We start from the raw sequence: 20833 nt of genomic DNA on the forward strand, positions 1-20833 counted from the left end.
ATTTTTAACAGGATCTTAAACTTTATAAATATATTATATATAGATTACCTTTCCCTTAAAAAACTTCCAGTCAGACAAGCAGAAGATGAAAATATCTCTCTGATTTCCCTGTATTAGGAATAAGATGGTGGTTAAAACAAATCCTAGTGTATGCCTCCTTACAGCATGAGATATGATACATAAAACATCTCCTCAGCGTCCTTCGAACTCCTCTGTCTCTGATTTGTTTGCATTTTGCCTTGGGCATCGAAAAGTCTATTCCATTTTCCCAATCTCGAAATTTCAGTGGCAAGTACGAGTAATGAAAACGTATGTACTCAGAGAAACCACAGGGAAAGAGGGAAAGGATGGACGTAGGGTATTTCCTCGAATAAGTAAGACATTCCCAACCCACCCAAGCCCTATTTATTTCTGTTCCACTTAAGCGGAACAGAACAAAAATACCAGAAATTAAATGGGAGGATGGGGCTGAGGAGGGTAGGCTCAGTTCCATCTTGGAAATAATAGCACGAGTAGATTTTTTTAAATTATTGAAGTACAGTTGACGTAGAATGTCATCTCAGTTTCAGGAGTACGACACGGTGTTTTGACAATTCCACACATTACTCAGCGCTCAGCAAGGTAAGGACAGTCACCAGCACAGTTCTTGATCGTCTATGCAGGCTATGATGCAGCTGTTTTATACAACTACTTTTCAGAATTAGAAAACCACAGCTAAAAATATCTCTAAAAGGAAACGTTTGTAGAAGTATAATCTGTAAAGATGGTAGGAGTCGTATCATTTTGAGCAAGACTGCCCACACTGTTCAGTTGTGAAGAGGTCCACAGACAAGTGGTTCTTAGGTCAAAGAGGGCTGGGAAATGACATAGGGGTACCTCCTACTACGAACAGTCACAATATATGCAAACATATCGGAGATCCAGAGAAGTCCTCCAGTGAAGACAGCTGCCCTCGCGGAGCTTACATGTTAGCTGTGGTGTTTAATTTTAATGTGTCAACTTGGCTAGGCTATGGCACCCAAATATCTGGCCAAACACCAATACAGATATTGCCGTGAAGATATTTTTTAGAGGAGATTCACGTTCAAATCAACAGACTCTGAGTAAAGCAGGTCATCCTCCATAATGTGGGTGTGCCTCATCCAATCATCAAAGGCCTGAAGAGAAAAAGGTGGCAGGCATGGAGAATTCTGCCTCCAGAATGCCTTTGGACCCCAGCTGCAGTATTAACTCTTCCCTGGGTCTCCAGCCTGCTGGCCTGCATACCTACTTTCACCTGTCAGTTCCTACAACTGCATAAGCCAACTCCTTAAAAATAAATCTGTCTCCACCCACACACAAACACACACAATGGGTCGTTTCTCTGAAGATCTCTGCCTGAGGGACCATCGTGGACCACAAAACCTCCCGTCTCTGTATTGTGCAGAACCAGTCAGGGGAAAGGCTACTTTACAGAACTATATGAAGCAGAGAAACACAGGGGCTGTACCTTTTTGTGTTTTGCCACTGTTTAGTCCCCACATCGGCAATCCACCTCTTTACGGTCCCTTCGTTCAATGTAGGAATTTTCCTCCTCAGATTAACATAGGGATTCTGTACACAAACAAGCAAGTAAAACACAGCATTTAGACACCACAGAAACAAGTATCCAACTTTTAGGCACATTCTAAGGATACAGGGTAATACTAATTTTTAAATATGGATAATATAGCTGTGGGAAATCCTGAAGTAAGATTTTACCAGGAAATAATCTATCATTTGCCTGGTTGTCAACTTCTTGTCCAAGGGGCTTAAATCCAAGGTAAATTTTTCTGAGTGCTCAACACTCAGCACATCCTATAAATATAATCAGATTAAAGTGAACACCACACAGCCTCAAGGGAAGAACATTTGTGTAGGAATGGGAGGAACTTGGGTTTGCCTCAGCAAAGTATGGTGAGGAGGTTATGAAGTCACGATTCACAGGCCTATGAACCTCGGGTCTTTTTTAGTACTAGCCAGAAAAATCATTTTAGAATGTCAACCTGAAGGTTAGCTAGGATACCAACCGTGTACCACTGGCAGGGCAAAGGAAAGATCTAAGGAAATCTGATTTGACATTTACCAGAGAGAAATCTGCTGATTTCTGTGAGTCAATACTTACTGTGTAGTTTTGACAATAAAGGATCCATAATGTTTAGCTATTCCCTAAAGGTCAGTTTAGGAACTAGATGACTTTGGAATTCACCACACTGGGATCCTGAACCTTCAGTGTGCCTAAAATACCAAGTTATAAAACCTCTAGAGATCTACTTTTACCTTTTTTCCCATCCAGAGCAAAATGCTTTGATTCCCTCCAGCAATCATGACTAACTCCTTGTCTGAAGTACGGCTTTCTGAAAGGGAGACACAGAAAGTAAGAGGGCAGACAGTGACCGGCCCAAACATGCACACTCAATTTAAATCATTTCAGATTCTTCTTAAACTTCGTCCTTTTCTCTTTTTGATACACAAACACTCTACACATTTCCCACCCATGAAGCAGAAATATACATTTCCTTCAGAGTAAAGTCTAGTTGGCAAACACAGGTAATCTGCAAGGTTGACAGGTGACATCAGTTTGCCATACATAATTACTGTAAATGCTTATATATAAAATAGTCAAACCAGTATTCGATTAGTTCACTGATCCCTGGTTTAATTCAGCTCTCATTACCAAAAGCCATATTCTACAGCTCAAGATTTAACCAGTAACCACTGGCTGTAAAGAATGTAAGTACTTCAAAAGTCTAGATGGCTGGTAAGAAATATATGAACTGCTCAAAGAAATAATCCTACTGTTCATCTTCCCAGAAGAATTTAAGAGAATTCTGGTACCTTGGGTCACCACGAAGGTTTCAGAAGTAACCCAAGCACTCTGAGGCAGTTTCTATAGCAGCGTTTCGGAGCTCTGTGTGACTCAGGCCACAGTTCAAATCCAGCCAAACCACTACTGGCTAACCCTTCACCCTGCAAGTCTCTGTACCCTCAGGGAAAACGAGACTGAGAGCACACATCTCGCAGAACTGCTAAAGGACAGGTGAGATAATACATGTAAGGGGTTAGCACAGTTACAGTGCCTGGCATATGTCAGCTGCTCGTCATTCTCGGGGCTTTACATGATTGTGAGTCAGCTACCAGGTAAGAAAACCAATCGCCATGGAATTAATAGGTCTCCTGCAGCATATGCCTCTGAAGCCACAGAATCTACTTTATGTTCTATCATGTTAGGTCCACATTAATCTTAATGTGAAGGGGTAAGAGAAAACTAATGGTTATTTTGACTTCATTAATTACACTGAATATTTTAAGTTCTTTACAAGTAAAAAAAATGAAACCAATGTTTAGAAAAACTCCCTTCATAGTCATACATTTTTTTCCCTTGTCACATTACACACAGAAAAATCAGTTTCTTGACAGCAGTATTTATGCCAAATCCTGTGCTCCTACAAAATTTACCAAATTTGAGTTCTTCATTTGATGGCAATTTCATGGGAAGTGGTATCAGCTGATTATGTGTTCCACCGTTTCCCAGTTGTCCTTCTTTTCCAGAACCAAAAGAAAAGACTTTCCCCAAATCAGAAACATAGGCAAGTGTGTGCCGCCTATTAAATAAAAGCACATACGGTCAATTCTCAATTATCTACAAGGAAGACAGTATGCAGCAACATGGTAAACTGCTGAAATTAGGTTACCCAGTGAGTGAAACTAGTTAACCAACTCCCAGGGGATGAAATTAGCCATCTGGAAACTAAGATAACATTAATGTGTGGCTCAAATGATTTTGGAATCCCTCCATCCGCTCAAGGCCACGATGCTGGGCCTTGGCAAGAGGCATTCCCTCCGTCAGGAACAAGCAGCTCCCCTTGCTTGCTACTCCTTTTTCAAGCCTTGGCTTGAGAGTCGCCACCTCTTGGAAGCCATCTGAGTGCCCCCTCTCCCCATCCTAGAAGATTGGAATTAGATGATCCTTTCTGAGCTCCCTCTACTTCCCAAAGACCTTTACCATAATGCTTCCCTTACTAATTTGCTCCAGGGCCTCTCCCACTCTAGAATGTAAGAATTTGGCCTTTGTCCTCAGTTCCTGGGAGGTAACCTCTAAGCCCTTACAATTTCCCAGGTGATAGGAGAGTCTTTGTTATTCATGGCAAGATCCTGAGATCACCCATAACAGTTTACCCAGGTGCCTCAGGAAGGGCCCCTCTGGCTGCATGGAAGCCCAACCTACTGGGAGGGAGAGGTTGGAAGGCGAGGTTGGAAGTTGAGTGCACCGCCAGGGGCAATGATTCAGTCAATCATGACTAAGCAATGAAACCCCAATAACTCTGGACTTGGGTGAGCTTCCCTGGATGGCAATACTCTACACATTGTCCTGTATTGGGCTGGGAGGAGGTAATACCATTCTGTCCATGATTTCAAGGGGACTGGACAAGAGAAGCTCCTCGTTTGGACTCTTCCTGGACTCTGTCCTATACATCGCTTCCTTTGACTGGTTCTAATTTGTATACATTTTTTTAAATAAATGTGAATATGACTTTAACAGCTTTCAGTGAGTTCTGAGCATCTTTCCAGTGAATTCTCCTGTGTTGTTAGGGGAACTCCCCTGGTTTGTATTAAGGTATCTCTTACACGAGACTCCTCTTCTAATACGTAGCTACTTAAAGGAATGTGTGTTACGAAAAATCCAAAATGGTGATAATGTTCCCTTGAATGCAGAGAATCATGCCATCCCAATAATCTGGTCTACTTTCATAATATCCATTTACGTAATTTTACTCCAGGATCATAAAAGAATAGGTCTATAGACAAAGTACATATACGAGTTTTTTACACAAAAGATTTTGATAAACACATGAAGCCAATATTCAGACAGAACCTGAATTTACTTGTGTTTAATGAGAAAAATATTGCCCAAAAGAAGAGTAAGTGTATCTGATTGGAAAGATTTCTTAACCTCACCACAACCCAAAATCCCACTGGTGATAAAGTGGACTCAGTGATGTTCAAGGAATAACTAAGTAAGCCAAGGAGTTTGAGCAAGTTTTTCTACTTTCATTTAAAAAAGAAAAAAAAAAAAGCGTGACAGGCAAACTTATCAGAATATTCTAAACCACCACTGACTTTGTCTCATCTTCCACTTGGATCACTCTGAAAGAATTATAGTAACTTAGTATGTTGGCCTCTGAGAGGTTGTGAGAAAGTGATTACATCAATGAATAATTCTTTGTGATTCACATTTATTTTATCCCAAATAAATGACATATTTTTCTTAAAGATGAAAGTGTGCTTGAACAGTAAAAAAAAATATTTCGCTAAAGGGGCAACAGAAAATGAATAAATTTTCTCATTAAGGAAAAAAAAATCAAAGCAGAGCACCCCTGGCTTATTCAGTCTGAGACACATGTGGCTCTTGATCTTGGAGTTGTGAGTTCTAGCCCCACAATGGGTGTAGAGATTATCTGAATAAATATTTTTTTAAAAAATCAATGAAAATAAATACATACACTAAAATGAAGATTATTATCTAATAATGTAAATTAAGCATCTTCACCCACCCTTCAACCATGTGAAAATGTTTGATACTTTTATCTCAGTCAAAAAAACTGATGGAAGTTTTACTAAACTACCTATCTAAATTTATCATATGGATTTCATCAATTTTCATGGACACTTCACAACTTACCTTCCACATGCTATCTGGGTCACTCTATTCCCAGCGAGCTCAGTCACCAAACGGGGTCTTAACTCATTCTGTGTGGAATTGTGACCGAGTTGCCCATATTTTCCAGCTCCAAAAGTAAATACCAGCCCATCCTAAAGAAAGAAAACTTATCAGATTCTACAGAAATACAACAGTAAGTAATATTATTTAATAATTAATAAAATATTATTGAATTCAGTAATATTACTGAATAATTAATAAAAGGAATATTCACTGGTGAAAAGGCATTGGTGAATAATTAATAAAGGACTATCGGGGGGCCTGGGTGGCTCAGTTGGTTAAGTGTCTAACTCTTGATTTCGGCTCAGGTCATAATTTCAGGGTCATGAGATCAAGCCCCGCATTGGGTTCTATGCTCAATGGGGAGTCTGCTTCTCTCTCACTCTCTCTCCTGCCCCTCCCCCGGCTCATGTGCACATACTCTCTAAAATAAATAATCTTAAAAAAAAAAAAAGACTGTCAAAGCAAAGCCCGCAAATTATCAGGAGGAAAATCCTGCATGTAGGAAGTGACCCTTCTTCCCAGGGAAATACTAAGTACCCACACCAAGGTATTTTGTGCTTTCCCCACTACAAAGTTCTTCCAGAATTATCATCGGAGAGACAATGATACACGCACCGTTGTGAGCAGGGCAGTGTGAGAGCCACCACAAGCGAGAAATTCAACTTTCTGATCGTCCAGTGCTTCAATAAGGGAAGGAAAATCTTCACCTATGAGAGGAAAAGAACAGCTGATGATCAAAAGAGAACGTTGACTTGTGCGCTGGAATTCAGTGCTACTAGGAACATACCTGGACTGTCTCTCAGCTGGCAGCCACGGTTCGCAACACCTTCTGACAAGAAAGGCCTCTGTGTTGGTGTATTTATTTTGGCCTAAAACTGGGGGTGAGGCAGTGCTCAAAGGGCCACACATGGGAGAACTCATATGTGAAAGTGTCAAACCACTTCCCAGAACCCACTCTTCTCCTTTTAGCCTAACTTGATTAACTTTAATTGCAGCATATCTGGTAGTTCCAACTCCCAACTAAAATCACCCTTTTAATGAACATAAAGATTCTTTTTTTTTCTTTTAAATTCTCTACTACAGTATCCATGTCCCACACTACCTTTCCTTTCTTCTCATGATTTCCTTGTCAAAGCACTTAGAGGTTCAGCAAAAAGAGTTTAACTGCTCTTTATTCCTTTCCCTCCCTTGAATATTTTTCTAACATTGACTATGGTTTCTCCTGAGTGATTAGCAGTGGACCATGCTGGAGAAAGATGCAGTGTATGACCAGTAACCCAGGGGAAACAAGGGCGTTACCACAGCTGATAAAGCGGCAGTGTGCCACACCTGAAAACTCCAAGATGGTATTTGGGATCCTGAGAAAGTTTGCCATCTGCTTTGTGGAAGTAGTTCGATAACGGGAATTACAGTTTTTTCCCCATATCTGTGTGTACAGATACAAAGAATACCTTATAGACTAAGATTAGAATATGTGAGTTTCTAAAGACATCATTAGTATCCTTTAGTCTTAATATGGATATACTTATATTAACAGACACTTAAGTGCACAGGCTCTTCGGAGGTCATTTCATCCAAACGCATTACTTTATAGAAAAAGAAAATAAGGCCTAGAAAAGTTAGGTGATTCAGCAAGGCCCTGCCATTGATTAACTGCAGAGTGGGAAGCAGAACCCAGGTATTCCCATCAGTGCAATGCTCTTTCCCTTGGCCCACACAACCCTGACACATATCTCAATCACAGCAACACTCTCCACACTATGCACATCTCCTAGACTGCCTCCGCCCTGAAGACAGAGATAACCAGGAAGAACAGCACCAATGACAGTGAAACTCTGAACCATCTTTCACAGGGAGGCCTATGTTAAATTCATCTCTTACCTAACAAATACGTGTGATAATGCGAACTTGAAAATATTTCCATACCGTCAGTGTGGCCCAAGCCTAGTTGTCCCAAATCATTTCTTCCCCACGAGTAAACGTTTCCAGACATGGATAAGGCCATGCTGTGGGCTTTTCCCGCGGAAATCTGACCCAAGGGGACTCCTGAGAGGTGCTCCACAACCTGTGGTGTGGGGATTGAGGCAAACAGTCTTCCAACTCCAAGCTGGCCGTGTAAATTCTGTCCCCATGCAAAGAGCTCACCACCTTGACATAAACAAACAAAATGCTGCCTTATTAAGTTTAAAGTGCAGGAGACATTCCCTTAGAGCATTATGTATGTGACCCATACTATACTCTCAGCCTCTTACATTCAACTTCCTGTATGTCTGAGACAGAAAAACTAGAAATCTTCTCTTTAGCAAGAACAGTTATACTTCCTTACCTCCTGCCTCAAAGGGTACAGTTTGTGTCCTTGCTTCCCCGATCTTATCTTTCTAGAGGGTGATGTACCAGCAATAAATCCTGAACACCGCCCTTGGCCCCACATCACTAGATCGTAGGCTTCTTAATAGTCATGTCCCCTCCAAAAATACACATGTTGAAATCCTAAGCCTCAATGTGAAGGTATTAGGAGGTGGACCTTTGGGAGGTGATTAGGATTAGCTGAGATCATCAGGATGGAGCCCTCAAGAATGAGATTAGTGCCTTTATAAGAGAGATTCCAGAGAGTTCTCTTCCCCTCTCCGCCATGTAAGAAGATGGGCCCTCCACAGACACCAAATCTGACAGCACCCTGAATTGGACTTCCAGCCTCCAGAACTGGGAGAAAGAAATTTCTGCTGTTTAAGTCAGCCAATCTATGGGATTTTTGTTATAGCAGCCCAAACAAACACAAGTAGAATGAAGCTACCTGACCGTACTATAATCAAACTCAAGAAATGGGCCCACGAAAACCAGACACATTCTACATCTGGGAAAATAAAACCTAAAATTAATGTTTTCCTTCTGCCCACCCACTCTGTTCATGTGCCTGAAGATTCTAGATAATGTATACATTTGAAATTATAGCACAGTATCTTGAAAGAGTCTACATCTTCTTCTGTTAACTGAATACATGGAGGATATTTTTCAAGAAATGGTCTTAGGTGTTATCTAATGGAGTTGACAATATCAGAGTCTGAAAAAAACGTATCAGAGAATTAATGCTTACTGAGCACCTCTTTGCAAGATACTATGCAGATTCTGGTGGGAGGCAGAACCTTTCCCTCAAATGTAACTACCACGTGCCTACCAGCCACTAGGAATATAATGATGAAACGATCAGTTCTCTTTCTTGCTTCCCCAACTTTCGTTCTTCCTAGATTTTATGATTTACCAGTAATAAACTCTGAATATCTCTTTTGCCCCAGATCATTAGACTCTAGGCTTCTGGAAGACACAGTGTGTTTTACCTTTATAACCTGAACAGAGTAGATAATCATCATGAAGTGTGTGTTCATGAATGAAGTCAAACGACCAGGTCAATTTTTTCCAATGCAAGTACATACTCTCAAACTTCAACAGGGCCTTCAACGCAGGTGAAGTTCTGGATTATGTACTTCCCTTTTATCCCAGTTTCCCTTTATTTTATTTGTATGTCCTATGTATTAAAAAAATTTTTCTTCCTTGACCCTGAATTCCCATCTACCACCATCGTGTTATAATTATTCCTCCCTGGTCAAGTTTCTTTAGGAAATAATCTACATTCACTGCTTTCATTTCCCACCATTATGGTGTCTGATAAGAAGCAGGACATAATAAAGGCTGGGGAGGATCCCTGAATTCAAATGGTAATGTGGGAACACATCAAAGGCCTGCAAACTGGCCACAAGAGCAGACCCAAGGGATTCTAAGCTGTCAAGGGAGCTGAAAGAGTGCTAGGAAAAGTGAAGAAGGTTCTAGAAAAGCATAGCCTGGTCCTGTTTCCAGAATGATTCTGATTATTCAGAATATTTTCATTGTTTCTTATTTGAAAAATAAAAACATGGAACTGTTGAAATAAATCCCTAAGGTCCAGATGGAGCCCAGGGTGCCATGTCAGCAAACTGACTTACATGTTCTTTGAAACGTTCTGCTTGACCAGAAACAACATATATCCATCCAGTAATCCCCAAACATGAAGCTAACTCTGGGCTGTGTGCTTATTTCCTTGCTCCCTGATCTAAGTAAAGTTAGATATGCAATCCCAACCAACCATGCCCTACTTCTGCACTGTGACCTCTAACGTCTGTAAAACTTTCTCTTGCTCAAACTCCTCCCAGAAGAGTGCTCCACTGCTTGTGACGCACTGATTGTCTATCCTCAAACAAAGGGTATCAAATTCTTTACTAAACGGTTTTAGTCTTGTCATTTGACAGAGTATAATGTACGAACAGTAAATATGGGAACCTGAAGATTTTATACAACCAAAAATTTTCTTATTTTGTAGCAAGTGCCTTAGAGTGGCTGGCTGCTTAGTCGGTAGAGCATGTGACTCTTTATCGACTCTATCTCAGGGTCGGGAGTTCAAGCCCCATGTTGGGCCTAGAGCTTACGTTAAAGAAAAGAACAAGTACCCTGAATTATATCAAATTCAAAACCATTATTTTTGTCTGTTACAAGGTGAAGCATATACATTTTACTAGTTCTACAGATACATACATTTATTCCCTCTAAAAAACCATATTCCAGACAAGTACCTTTTGAGAGTGCAAGAGAATGATAATCTCCACATGCGATCTGAATTATACTTTTTTCTTGTAAAATGCATTGAAACCTGATGAAAGAAAATATATTTTATGTAAATCACCATAATGGAAGTCACAACATCAATGTTAAAATTATTAACTGTATTTAATTGGGATTGAAGCTCAAGGAAAAATTTAAATTTACTGCTTCATATTCAGTATATCTAAAATTACAAAAAATACTACGAGTGTTTTAACTGATGGTTTAAAAGGAAAATAATGTGCACTATATAACTGTAATCAAGATGATTGAAGTCTCTTTTGCAAACAATAATTGTATGATACAGAAATAATACAAGATGAAAATAAGCTCTAATTCACATGATGTACTAGGAAAAAGTCTCACAAATCATTCCATGATAATATATTTTTCTCCTATGTTGAAAACTTTTATCTCTGGTAATTAACTCACAGGATTATTATGAGGGGTAAATGAATTACTGAATGTGGAAGTCCAACTTGGGGTGAGGCAGACTAATGATCATTTCTTTTAAATGTCAAAGCAAGACACAATGTCTTTGGGACATAATTTGGTTGTAATTCACTGATGGAATTCACTGGTCATTTCAGAATTGTTTACTTAAGAGCCACTATGTAAAGCAAGGGGCAAGGATCATATAAAGTAACATTTTCCTACAAAAATTATGATTGCCTTTTGAGTAAATTTTAAATACTTTTTAATAAAAGAAAAAGTTCCCTACCTTGCATGTTCTATGCTATAGTTGTACTCAAATGGTTTTCCATCTGAGGATAGAATCAGCATGTGCTCTGCTCCTTGGTCCACGGAATGTATCTTCATTTTTTTTCCTAACTTAATGCACTCTGCAGAGCAAATCCAATGAGGAACTATCATCACTCTGGTTATAACCCACTGTTATTATTTCATTAAAATACACTTAAAACACCTGGAAAAAAATTTCAACTAGACAATGTTTGGCTTAACATGAACCTCTCTTTAAAGAAAAATTCAAGAAGAAAAGCAAATTAGCAATGACTACTGTTTTGACCACGGATTTTTTTCAACTTGGGAAAGCACTAATTCATACTTTGTTTTAAACTGAATATAGTTTGGGGGCACCTGGGTGGCTCAGTCGTTATGTGTCTCTCTTAATTTCAGCTCAGGTCATGATCTCAGGATTATGAAATGGAGGAGCGTAGAGACTGCTTACCTTTCTTTCCCTCCCCCCTCTAAAAAAAATAAAGTAAAACAAATTCAATATAGTTTTAAAATAACCAATTAAATATTTGCTTTTAGATTCCTGTTTAATAAATTGAGATAGAGAAACTAAATTTGAAGTGACAGAAATGAAAAAGTCTAGGGGCGCCTGGGTGGCTCAGTCGTTAAGCGTCTGCCTTTGGCTCAGGGCGTGATCCCAGCGTTCTGGGATCGAGCCCCACATCAGGCTCCTCTGCTGGGAGCCTGCTTCTTCCTCTCCCACTCCCCCTGCTTGTGTTCCCCCTCTCGCTGGCTGTCTCTCCCTCTCTGTCAAATAAATAAAATAAAATCTTAAAAAAAAAAATCTAAAAAAAAAAAAAAAGAAATGAAAAAGTGTAAGAAAATATAACAGTATCTGGATGACATAACTCATTTTAAAAGAAAATATATTGTGTATTTTGAGATATACTTTTTCCAAATACAAAACGAATAACAACAATAAAACTCTCCTAATTGCTCCATGTAGAAGCCAAGTTCTATATTTTTAAAAGGAAGAATTATGTTTGAGGAACTGTGTTCAGGAGGGATGCTGCTCAAAGAATTTTTATTGGCATTATTGCATATTTAGCCCTTCCTAAAAGTTAAGAGATTTAAAAATTGTCCCCAGTTACCATTTACTCTTATCTCATTTAATCTGTTCACAAACATTGGATGTGGGACTTTGTTTTACTTTTCGGTTCTAACCAAATAAGATTTATTCATATAAAAATCTTAAAGTACAAACCTTCATATCAGAAATGCTATGAGAACCAAAACAGTTTGGTAATAAAGAATAAATAGTTAAACAGACTAATATTTTTCAGAGGTCAGCATTTCCAATCATTTGGGAAAAAAAAAAAAGTTACTCAAGGGCCGGGTAGAAAAAAAAAAGGTTACTCAAAAAAGGTACTGGGACATCAGACGAGCCATTTGGAGAAACAAATAAATCTAGATTCCCCTACCTCCTTAAATCAAAATAATTTTCAAGTGCATCCAAAATTTTAACTTTAAAAATAAAAGCCTGGGTGTCTGGGTGGCTCAGCTGCTTAAGCCCCACCCACACTCTTGATTTAAACTCAGGTCTGGATCTCAGGGTCATGAGTTCAAACCCCCCCCCCCGCCCCCGCATTGGGCTCCACGAAGCCTACTTTAAAAAATAAGTAAAAGCTTAAAATTGCTATAAATATGAATAAATTAAAAAAAACTTGAATGTGGATAGCTTTGTAACACAAAATCTATAAGCCTTAACAGAAAAGACTGATGAAGGAGGCTATAAAATAACATCAGCTAAAGTTAAGTTGGGAAAAACATCACAACGTCTATACCGGACCAAGGCTATTCTTACGCCAATATTCAAATAACTTTCAAATAAATATGAAAAAGATTAACAACTCAATTTTTAAAAAGCCAATCTAAGATATGAAGAGGCAGTTCACCAAAAAGGGAATGCAAACGATCAATAGAAAAAAAGATGCTGGACTTCTTCCGAGTTAAAAGCGTAATGACCTGTAAAATACCATTTTCTTCACTCAACAACAGGCAAAATTTCCAAGATTAAGAATGTCGCCATTTGCTTTCCCCCACCTGTAAAATCGAACCACAGTTCCTGACCTCATCTACGGAGATGACCACCTCGGACAAGTGCAACTGAAAGCATTCTTGAAATCGTTTGCGTATGTAAGATATTATCGTTGAGAACAAGAGAACTATATTCTCCAAAGGCTCACAAAATCGGAGCTGGTGTGTTCTAGAAAGGAGTAAGTGAAAAGTAAACTTTAACAGAAACCAATGCTAAAGGCGGACTGGCTAAGAAGATGGGCCTGGACACGCGCTCCCTCTGCGCGGGCAACTAGCACAGTGCGCGACCCAGTTCTCGCCACCATCCTGCAAACTCCGCGCCAAATGGGAACGCGGATAAGGGGGAGCTCAGGCGCTCGCACGCGCGAAATTCAAAAGCCACTCGGCCCGGCGCGTTTCTGCAGCCACCGCAGGCCGCTGCAGCGTCGGGTCCCCTCCTGCGCGTCCCTTCTCGTTTAGAGAAGGACCGCCACACCGACCATTGGGCCGCTCCGCAGGCGCTGCACTTGGGGGCCCCGGCCCGCCCACCCCCACACCCCCACACCCCCAGCCCGAGACGGGAGGGCCGAGGGGACACTGCCCGCCGCACTCACTCGGCTTCTTGGCGCCGTCGCTCCCCGCCGTCAGCTGGTGGACTTCGACGCCGGCCCCGCCGCGCTCCAACACCACGAGGCGCCCGCGCGTGCAGCACATCTGACGCGTCGCCTCGATCCTCTGGGACAGCGCCCTACGGAGGCCCGCGGCGCTGGGGAAGAGCCAGAGCTGAGTATCCGGCGGCTCCGCGGCACGCCGCGGCGCTGCCGGTCGCGACGGGGGAACCGGCCCGGGCACCGGGCGCACTCCGCCCCGAGCTCTCCTTCGCGGCCTCTGCTCCATCGCCACTTTCCCGAGCTCCACGGCCGCGCCTCGGCTCTCCGGTCCTCGGAGGAGAGGGAGCCCCCGAAGGAGAGGGAGCCCCCGAGAAAACCGTCCACGGCGGAGCGGTGCGCAGCCGGAGCTAGCGGACAGCGCAGTGGCGTCGAGGAACCGCAGCCTCCCTACTCCGCCCCCGCTCAGACGCCAGGCTCGCAACGTGCTGTTTGGGGGCGGAGCCCGCAGTTCCGCTAGGAAACGAAACCGTTGTTCTTGTTAGGGGGCGGAATGGAAAAGGAAAGGGAAACTCGAGCGGGTCACGGAGGGCTTGGAAGACTGCCAGCGTAAACAGGGTGCTGACAGATGACGAGGTGGGTGGGCAGGGCTGAGGAGGTGTCCCCGGGCGAGCCGTGGCCACCTGAACGCCTGGACCTGGTGGCCTTGGAAGAAACACTGCAGTTCCACTAGGAGGAGCACTGACACAGGCGGACCTGCAGAATTTCCAGGAATTATTGTGGTAAGGAAAGCTGGTTTGTTCAGCGTTCGGTCTCGGGCTCCGCCGCAGGTCCGCGAGGAAACTGAAATCGAGAGCGACGCGGTCAGTCCCTCCGCCCACACCGCGGTGCCTGGCAAGCGCTGCTGTGCTTTCTGTCAGTACAGTTCGCCTTTTCGAGAATTCCTTACAAATGGAGTCCAACCTGTGCCGTCTTTGTGTCTGTTTTTTTCTCCGCGTAGCATAATGTTTTTGAGATTAATCCCGTGTCTCACCAGTAGTTGGTTAGTAGTTGTTGTTGAATGTTATTATGACGTATGGGTATAAAACGATTAGCTGTTCATCCATTCACCAATTCATGGACATTTCAGTTCTTAACAGTTCGGGGCTACAGTGAATAGAGGTGCTATGACTGTGAGCAAGTCTTGGGATGGATAACTGTTTTCATTTCTTGTGAGTAAATCACCTAAAAATGGAATTGCTGTATCATATGGTAAATAACATACGTGGCTATGATATAAGAAACTACCAGACCTTTCCAAAGTGCTATGCATTCTCCAGCAATTTATGGGAGTGCCAGTCCGTCTGTACCCTTGAGGACATTTGGTATTGTTAGTCTTTGTAATTATAGCAGTTGCACCACTGAATTGCCTTAGGGTCTTTGTCAAAACTCTGTTGCCTATGGGTAATTAGATTTATTTCTGGAATGGTTTTTACTGTGTCTCCTCGATCTATATATCTATTTTTACTCTAAGACCACACTGCCTTGATTACTGTAGATTATAATTAAATTTCAAAATAATTAGGTTCATTCAAAGGCTCCACGATTGTCCTTTCCTCGGTGTTGTTTTGGCTATTATATTTGTTTGTTTTGGCTATTTTAAGTCCTTCTCATTTACATATATATTTTAGGATAAGTTTATCAATATCTATAAAACAGACTGCAGGGATTTTGAGATTTCACTAAATTAAATCAGTTGGGGAAGATAATACTGATTCTTGGGTCCATGAGCATATCTCTACCCGTTAATTTCTTTTTTAAGATTGATTTATTTATTTGAGAGAGAGAGAATGTGCGTCCACTCACCCTGGTGGGGGGTGCGGTTGGCGGATAGAGAGTGTCAAGGAGGCTCCGGCTGAGCCCAGGGCCAGATGAGGGCCTCGGTCCCATGACGTGGACACCAGGACCAGAGCAGAAATCAAGAGTCCCAGGCTTAACCCAGGTACCCTTCCCCATTAATTTAAAGCTTCTTTAATGTCTTTCAGCAATATTTTCTAGTTTTCACTGTACAGTTTAACGTGTTTTGTTACATTTATCCTCAAATATTTATCTTTTGATATTATAAAATTTCAATTTATGATTATTATTAATACATATGCAGTTAATTTTTATATATTGACCTTGAATCCGGAGACTTTTCTATATTTACTTAACACTTCTAGTAGGTTTTGCTTTGGTTTAGTTTTGTTTTAGATCCCTTAGGATCCTCTGCAGATAACGATGTGGTCTATAAATAAGAGAGTTTTACGCCTTCCTTTCCAATCTTTAGGTCTTTTTTTTTTTTTTTTTTTTGCCCTCTTACACGGACTAGTACCTCTAGTACAATGTTGTACTAGAAGTGATGAGAGGCAACCTTGCCTTGTTACTAGTTTTAGTAGGAAAGCATTTAGTCTTTTACCATTAAGTAGAAGGTTAGCTTTTTGTAGGTTCTATTAGGTTGAGGAAGTTTCCTTCTAGTCCTGGTTTGCTAAGAATATCATACATGAGTGGCTATTGCAATTGTCAAATATTTTTTCTGCCTTTACTAAGGTAATTCTATGATTTTTCTTTGTCTTATTACAGTGAGATATAATAGATTTTTAAGTCCTTTTCTGGACTAAACTCCACTTGGCCACAAAGTATTATCCTTTTTATATTTTGTTGGGTATGTTTGATACGTTAAAATCTTGGAAAAGGTTTTTTGTGTTTTAGTTCATGAGAGATATTTGTAGTTTTCTTTTCCTGTAATATCTTTGTCTGGTTTTGACATTAGAGTAATGCCAACATCATACTTAACCGGGAAGTATGTTCCCTCTTCCTCTGTTTTCTTTGTTCCTTTTTTTTTTTTTTTTTTTTTTTTTAAGATTTTAAGTAATCTCTATACCCAACGTGGGGCTCAAACTCACAACCCCAAGTCAAGAGTTGCATGCTCTTCTGACTGAGCCAACCAGGCACCCCTCTTCCTCTGTTTTCTGGAAGAGTATGTAAAGAATTACTAGGCTAGGGTGCCTGGGTGGCTCAATCTGTTAGCGGCTGCCTTGCGCTCAGGTCATGACCCCAGCATCCTGGAATCGAGCCTACACAGGCTCCCTGCTCAGCAAGGACTCTGCTTCTCCGTCTCCCTCTGCCACTCTCCCTACTCATTCTCTCTCTCTCTCCTTGTCTCTCTCAAATAAATATATAAAATCTTTAAAAAAAAATTGCTATGCTCTCTTCCTTAAATGTTTAGAAGTTCATCCATTTGCATTAGAAAAATTTATGTTGGAGTTGAAAGGCCTGAAAAATACAACCTAAAAGTCAAGTGCCTAGGGATCCCTGAGATTTAGAGATTACCTTTTACCTTAAAATTCAGATAGAATACATCTGGGCCTCCGTTCCATTTATTATAGAAACCAGACGTGTCCAAAATAAATCTTAGGATTCACTGAGGCTTGTGCTCCTATGGACCCCCTCACATTCTAGTGTCTTTAGTGAATTCTCTATCTCTGTTCTGTCTATCCTCTGGTGATCCTGCCCTCTTTCCACATCACCACCCCGACATGAACTACACCCCATGGTCTTTCCTTTCCAAAAGTGCCACCGATATAAGGCTTCTCTGTATGGTTTGCCATAACAACAGGCATTTATAGAATAGCTTACAGTTTAAAATTTAATATAAGGTAGAACTGGTCTATAAAATTCATTGGCCACTTACAGCCATATTTCTCTCCCTTCTTTAATTCATTCCATAGCCATATTGCTAAGACATATTTCATGCTCTTCATTTTCTCCAACTACCAATAGACAGGAGTTCCTTGTTGGGCTCAGTGTTTAACCAAATGATGATATATGCATTTAGAATAATTCTAGGAACACAATATTGAGTATAAGTAATTACTCAAAGAATTAATGAACCCTTTAACATTTAGATTTTTCAAATAAATTACTCAGCAGTTGGCTAAAATCAAAATTCTAGAGACATTCTAGAATATAAAATATACATTTACATGCCTCAAAACCATGTTGAATTACTTTTATTTTTTCAAGCTTCAGCATATCTTTCACATTTGCAGACAATGTTTATTAGATATACAATATTTTTAAAAAGATCTGTTAGCTTTTAATATTCAGTTTATTTTTAAATGATAATTATTGTTCAGGAATAATTCAGTAAAAAGCAAACATTCTGATAACAAATTCAGGGATCAAGAAATGTTGATTCATTTTTAAAAATTACTTTTTTTTAATTACTCTTGATTCATCATTTTATTGTTTATCCCAACATTTGTCAACTAATTCTACCTAAAACCTATCAACCCCTTGTGCTACTTAGACCTAAGGAAGAACAGAAGAGTCGAAGGATGAGGGCCTGAAGCTCTGAGGCCTCACAGAAACTCTTGGGATCACTGTTGCTCTGTGACTTAGACAGAGACAAACCCTCTGTTGCTGTTGATGGCTACTTGAAGGGCTTCCTCCACTTTTTCCATTGTAGAATATTTAGGAAGGTCCAGAATATTGTAGCAGGTCAGTGCTCTAGGGTAATCTGTTTCACCGAAAGTTTCGGGACAGCGAAATAGGATTCCCATTTCTTCTTTGTCTCTTACATGCAGCCTGTCATTTCCCTTAAGAAAAACTAGAAAGGAATACATTTTGGTTAAGATATTTCATAGAAAGAGCAAAACATAAAATGAAAAGGAAGAAATGAATCACTTCATTCAATAAATATTACTGAGCACCCTTGTGTAGAGAGAACCACACAGAGCCATGTGAAACACAGAAAAATCATGAGATCTGGTCTTCGTCCTTGGTGAGTTCATGGTCTAACTGGGGAAAATCACATACATGAAAAGAGAAGAGCAAGATATGTGGACGTTTAATTTAGCTCAACTAGGAAGTTTGAGATGAAGAGGCTAACGAAGGCCCTGAGACTGATGCAGCACCTGGCTGGGGACGCCGGAATAGACTACAGGGGTCACATCTGGCAAGTTAGTTCTCCAGGAAAGGAGTTGGGTAAGCTTTCAAGGCAGAGGGGGAAAGCCAAGATAAAGCCAGAGGTAGGAAGATATAAGTAAACTCACTGAATGCACAGACAGTGGAATGAATGGGCTGAAGCAGAAGTTTCCCATTAAGAGAGAAGATTGGACAGGTAGTTTGGGCTTGTGGGGAAGCAGCTTAGGTTTGTGAAGTTGGAATTGTCCTCCAGTGTCCTCAGGAGGAACAAAAATAGCAAGAAGGCGTATATCTCCAGAATGACTGAAAAATGGGACGAGCGGTGGAGAGTAAGTCATTAAATCTGTCCTGGGGAAACCTTAGGGTTCCCACCAAGAGAAGGTCTTGTACCACAAGGCCACCGTTTAGTGGTTCAGAGCCTTGGCTTTGGATCAGCCTGTTGGGTTCAGAATCTGTTTCTCACACGCACCAGCTATCTGAATATAGGCAAGCTACTAAATGCATCAAGCCTCTTTCCCTCAGATCTGAAATGAGGAAAAAAATAAGTATCGTACCTCGAAACATGGCTATTAGGATAAAGGAAGGTAACAGATATGAAGTGGTCAGTACAATGCCCAACATAGAGTAAGCAAACCATAAAGGCTGTTAGTATTATCATCAGTGGCCATTGCTATTGGCATTATTTCTAAAATAGTATTAGAGAAATATACATGGTCCTAATTCCATAGGACTTAGATAAATAAAGATAGGAATGTGAGAGTAAAGGCTTGATTAGGAGGCAACTAGCAATATCTTTTTTATTATCATTTTTTTTTTAATGGGCAAGCAGACTTATATAGGAGAAAGAACATTGGTTTAGGAAGCCTGTCTTTGCTGTTAACCTGTGTGACCCACTATTAATAATGACTTCATGGTGGGGCACCTGACTGGCTCCGTGGAAAGAACGTGCTACTCTTGGTCTCGGGGTTGTGAGTTTAAGCCTTATGTTAGGTGTAGAGATTACTTAAATAAATAAACTGTAAAAAAGCATTTAATAATGACTTCATGGCAAATATTTATCTTTCAAAGAGATAAATAATTATAAATCCAGCTATACTTACAGAGGAATTTTCTCTTTTCCTCCAAAGTTAATTTGTGGAAAGCTTTCCAAAACATCAGTATAGTAGGATGTGATTTGTGGTATCCTTGATCATATCGTGAATTCTTGAGAAAGAGAGAAAAGTGGTTTTTAGGGGGAATATACAGAAGTTGTTTGGAAGAAGTGGGGGCACTTTGGTTATCACCAACCTCTTCAAACTGTTCCCAGTCATAATCAGTATTTCCAACCACTGCTGTCATTAGTTCTTCAGGCTGGAAAAGTTTGAAAAGTACTTCCTTGTCACAGACTTTATAAAATCCTCTCTGAAATTCCTCATAAACGGCCTTTACAGAGGTGTTGAAAATGTAATCAATGTATGCAGAAACATATTCTTTCCTTGAGGGAAGCAAAAAAAAAAAAAAAAGCCAAAAACATACTTTACCATTGACTAAAATATTCTCTACTTTGCCCTTTTTACCACTTCTACTGAGAAAGAAAAGTAAATTATTCAGAGGGAAGTAAAAACCTGTGGTCAGCGGAAGGAACCTTGAAGTATGTAGCAGGAGGACTAACTTTGTTTTGCTGCCCTTTTCCTCCAAGAGATACTTTCAAAGCAGTCATCTGAATACATAATTCTCCAGCTTAAAATCTTTAAAAGGCTTTCTTTCCATTGCCCTTAGGGTAAATTCCAAACTGATCTGACTCCTGTCTGACACTGCAGCCTCTTCCCACTTGGCATTTGATTCTTTGACCTTCAGCTCTGGGGGCTGCCTGTCTTTCTTACAGTTAGGTCACAACACCAGTGCTCCCTCTTTACCTGCTGACTTCTGCCCATCAGAGGTCCATAACAACATGACTTTCTCAGGGTTGGTTCTCTGATCCCCCCTCCCTCCTCTCTCTCAACATGTGTCACCGTGTGGAAATTATTTCTGCAGAAGTCTGTCTTTTCCCCCCATGATGAATTTCCTGACGGCAGGGTTGTTCATTGGAGGTATTTCACCAGACAGCCACCAGAAACATAGTCTCCCACCCTTTGAGCAGCTTTGTGGGCCGTCC

At 40.7% G+C, this 20833-nt stretch overlaps 2 protein-coding genes across 3 annotated transcripts in view; both read right to left on the bottom strand.

The window, feature by feature from the left end:
- HERC5 (HECT and RLD domain containing E3 ubiquitin protein ligase 5) overlaps positions 1-14172 on the bottom strand; it is a 40962-nt gene extending 26790 nt beyond the window's left edge. The window contains exons 1-10 of the mRNA XM_045791695.2: positions 13759-14172; positions 11094-11214; positions 10345-10421; positions 7670-7891; positions 6359-6450; positions 5702-5832; positions 3478-3623; positions 2299-2375; positions 1490-1593; positions 49-108 (exon numbers count right to left, since the gene is read on the bottom strand). Of these exons, the coding sequence (XP_045647651.2) occupies positions 49-108; positions 1490-1593; positions 2299-2375; positions 3478-3623; positions 5702-5832; positions 6359-6450; positions 7670-7891; positions 10345-10421; positions 11094-11214; positions 13759-14041 (1313 nt within the window). The 5' untranslated portion in view covers positions 14042-14172. The remainder of the gene's footprint in view (positions 1-48; positions 109-1489; positions 1594-2298; positions 2376-3477; positions 3624-5701; positions 5833-6358; positions 6451-7669; positions 7892-10344; positions 10422-11093; positions 11215-13758) is intronic.
- Positions 14173-17773: 3601 nt separating this feature from the next.
- Positions 17774-20833, bottom strand: part of HERC6 (HECT and RLD domain containing E3 ubiquitin protein ligase family member 6) — a 52918-nt gene continuing 49858 nt past the window's right edge. For both annotated transcript variants that reach the window (XM_087863999.1, XM_045791709.2), the window contains exons 21-23: positions 19987-20173; positions 19800-19902; positions 17774-18382 (exon numbers count right to left, since the gene is read on the bottom strand). In XM_087863999.1, the coding sequence (XP_087720125.1) occupies positions 18171-18382; positions 19800-19902; positions 19987-20173 (502 nt within the window). In that variant the 3' untranslated portion in view covers positions 17774-18170. The remainder of the gene's footprint in view (positions 18383-19799; positions 19903-19986; positions 20174-20833) is intronic.

The sequence above is a fragment of the Ursus americanus genome, chromosome 8 (assembly GCF_024610735.1).
Source record: "Ursus americanus isolate L20-20 chromosome 8, mUrsAme1.1.p, whole genome shotgun sequence".
In the NCBI taxonomy this organism is placed as follows: Eukaryota; Metazoa; Chordata; class Mammalia; order Carnivora; family Ursidae; genus Ursus; species Ursus americanus.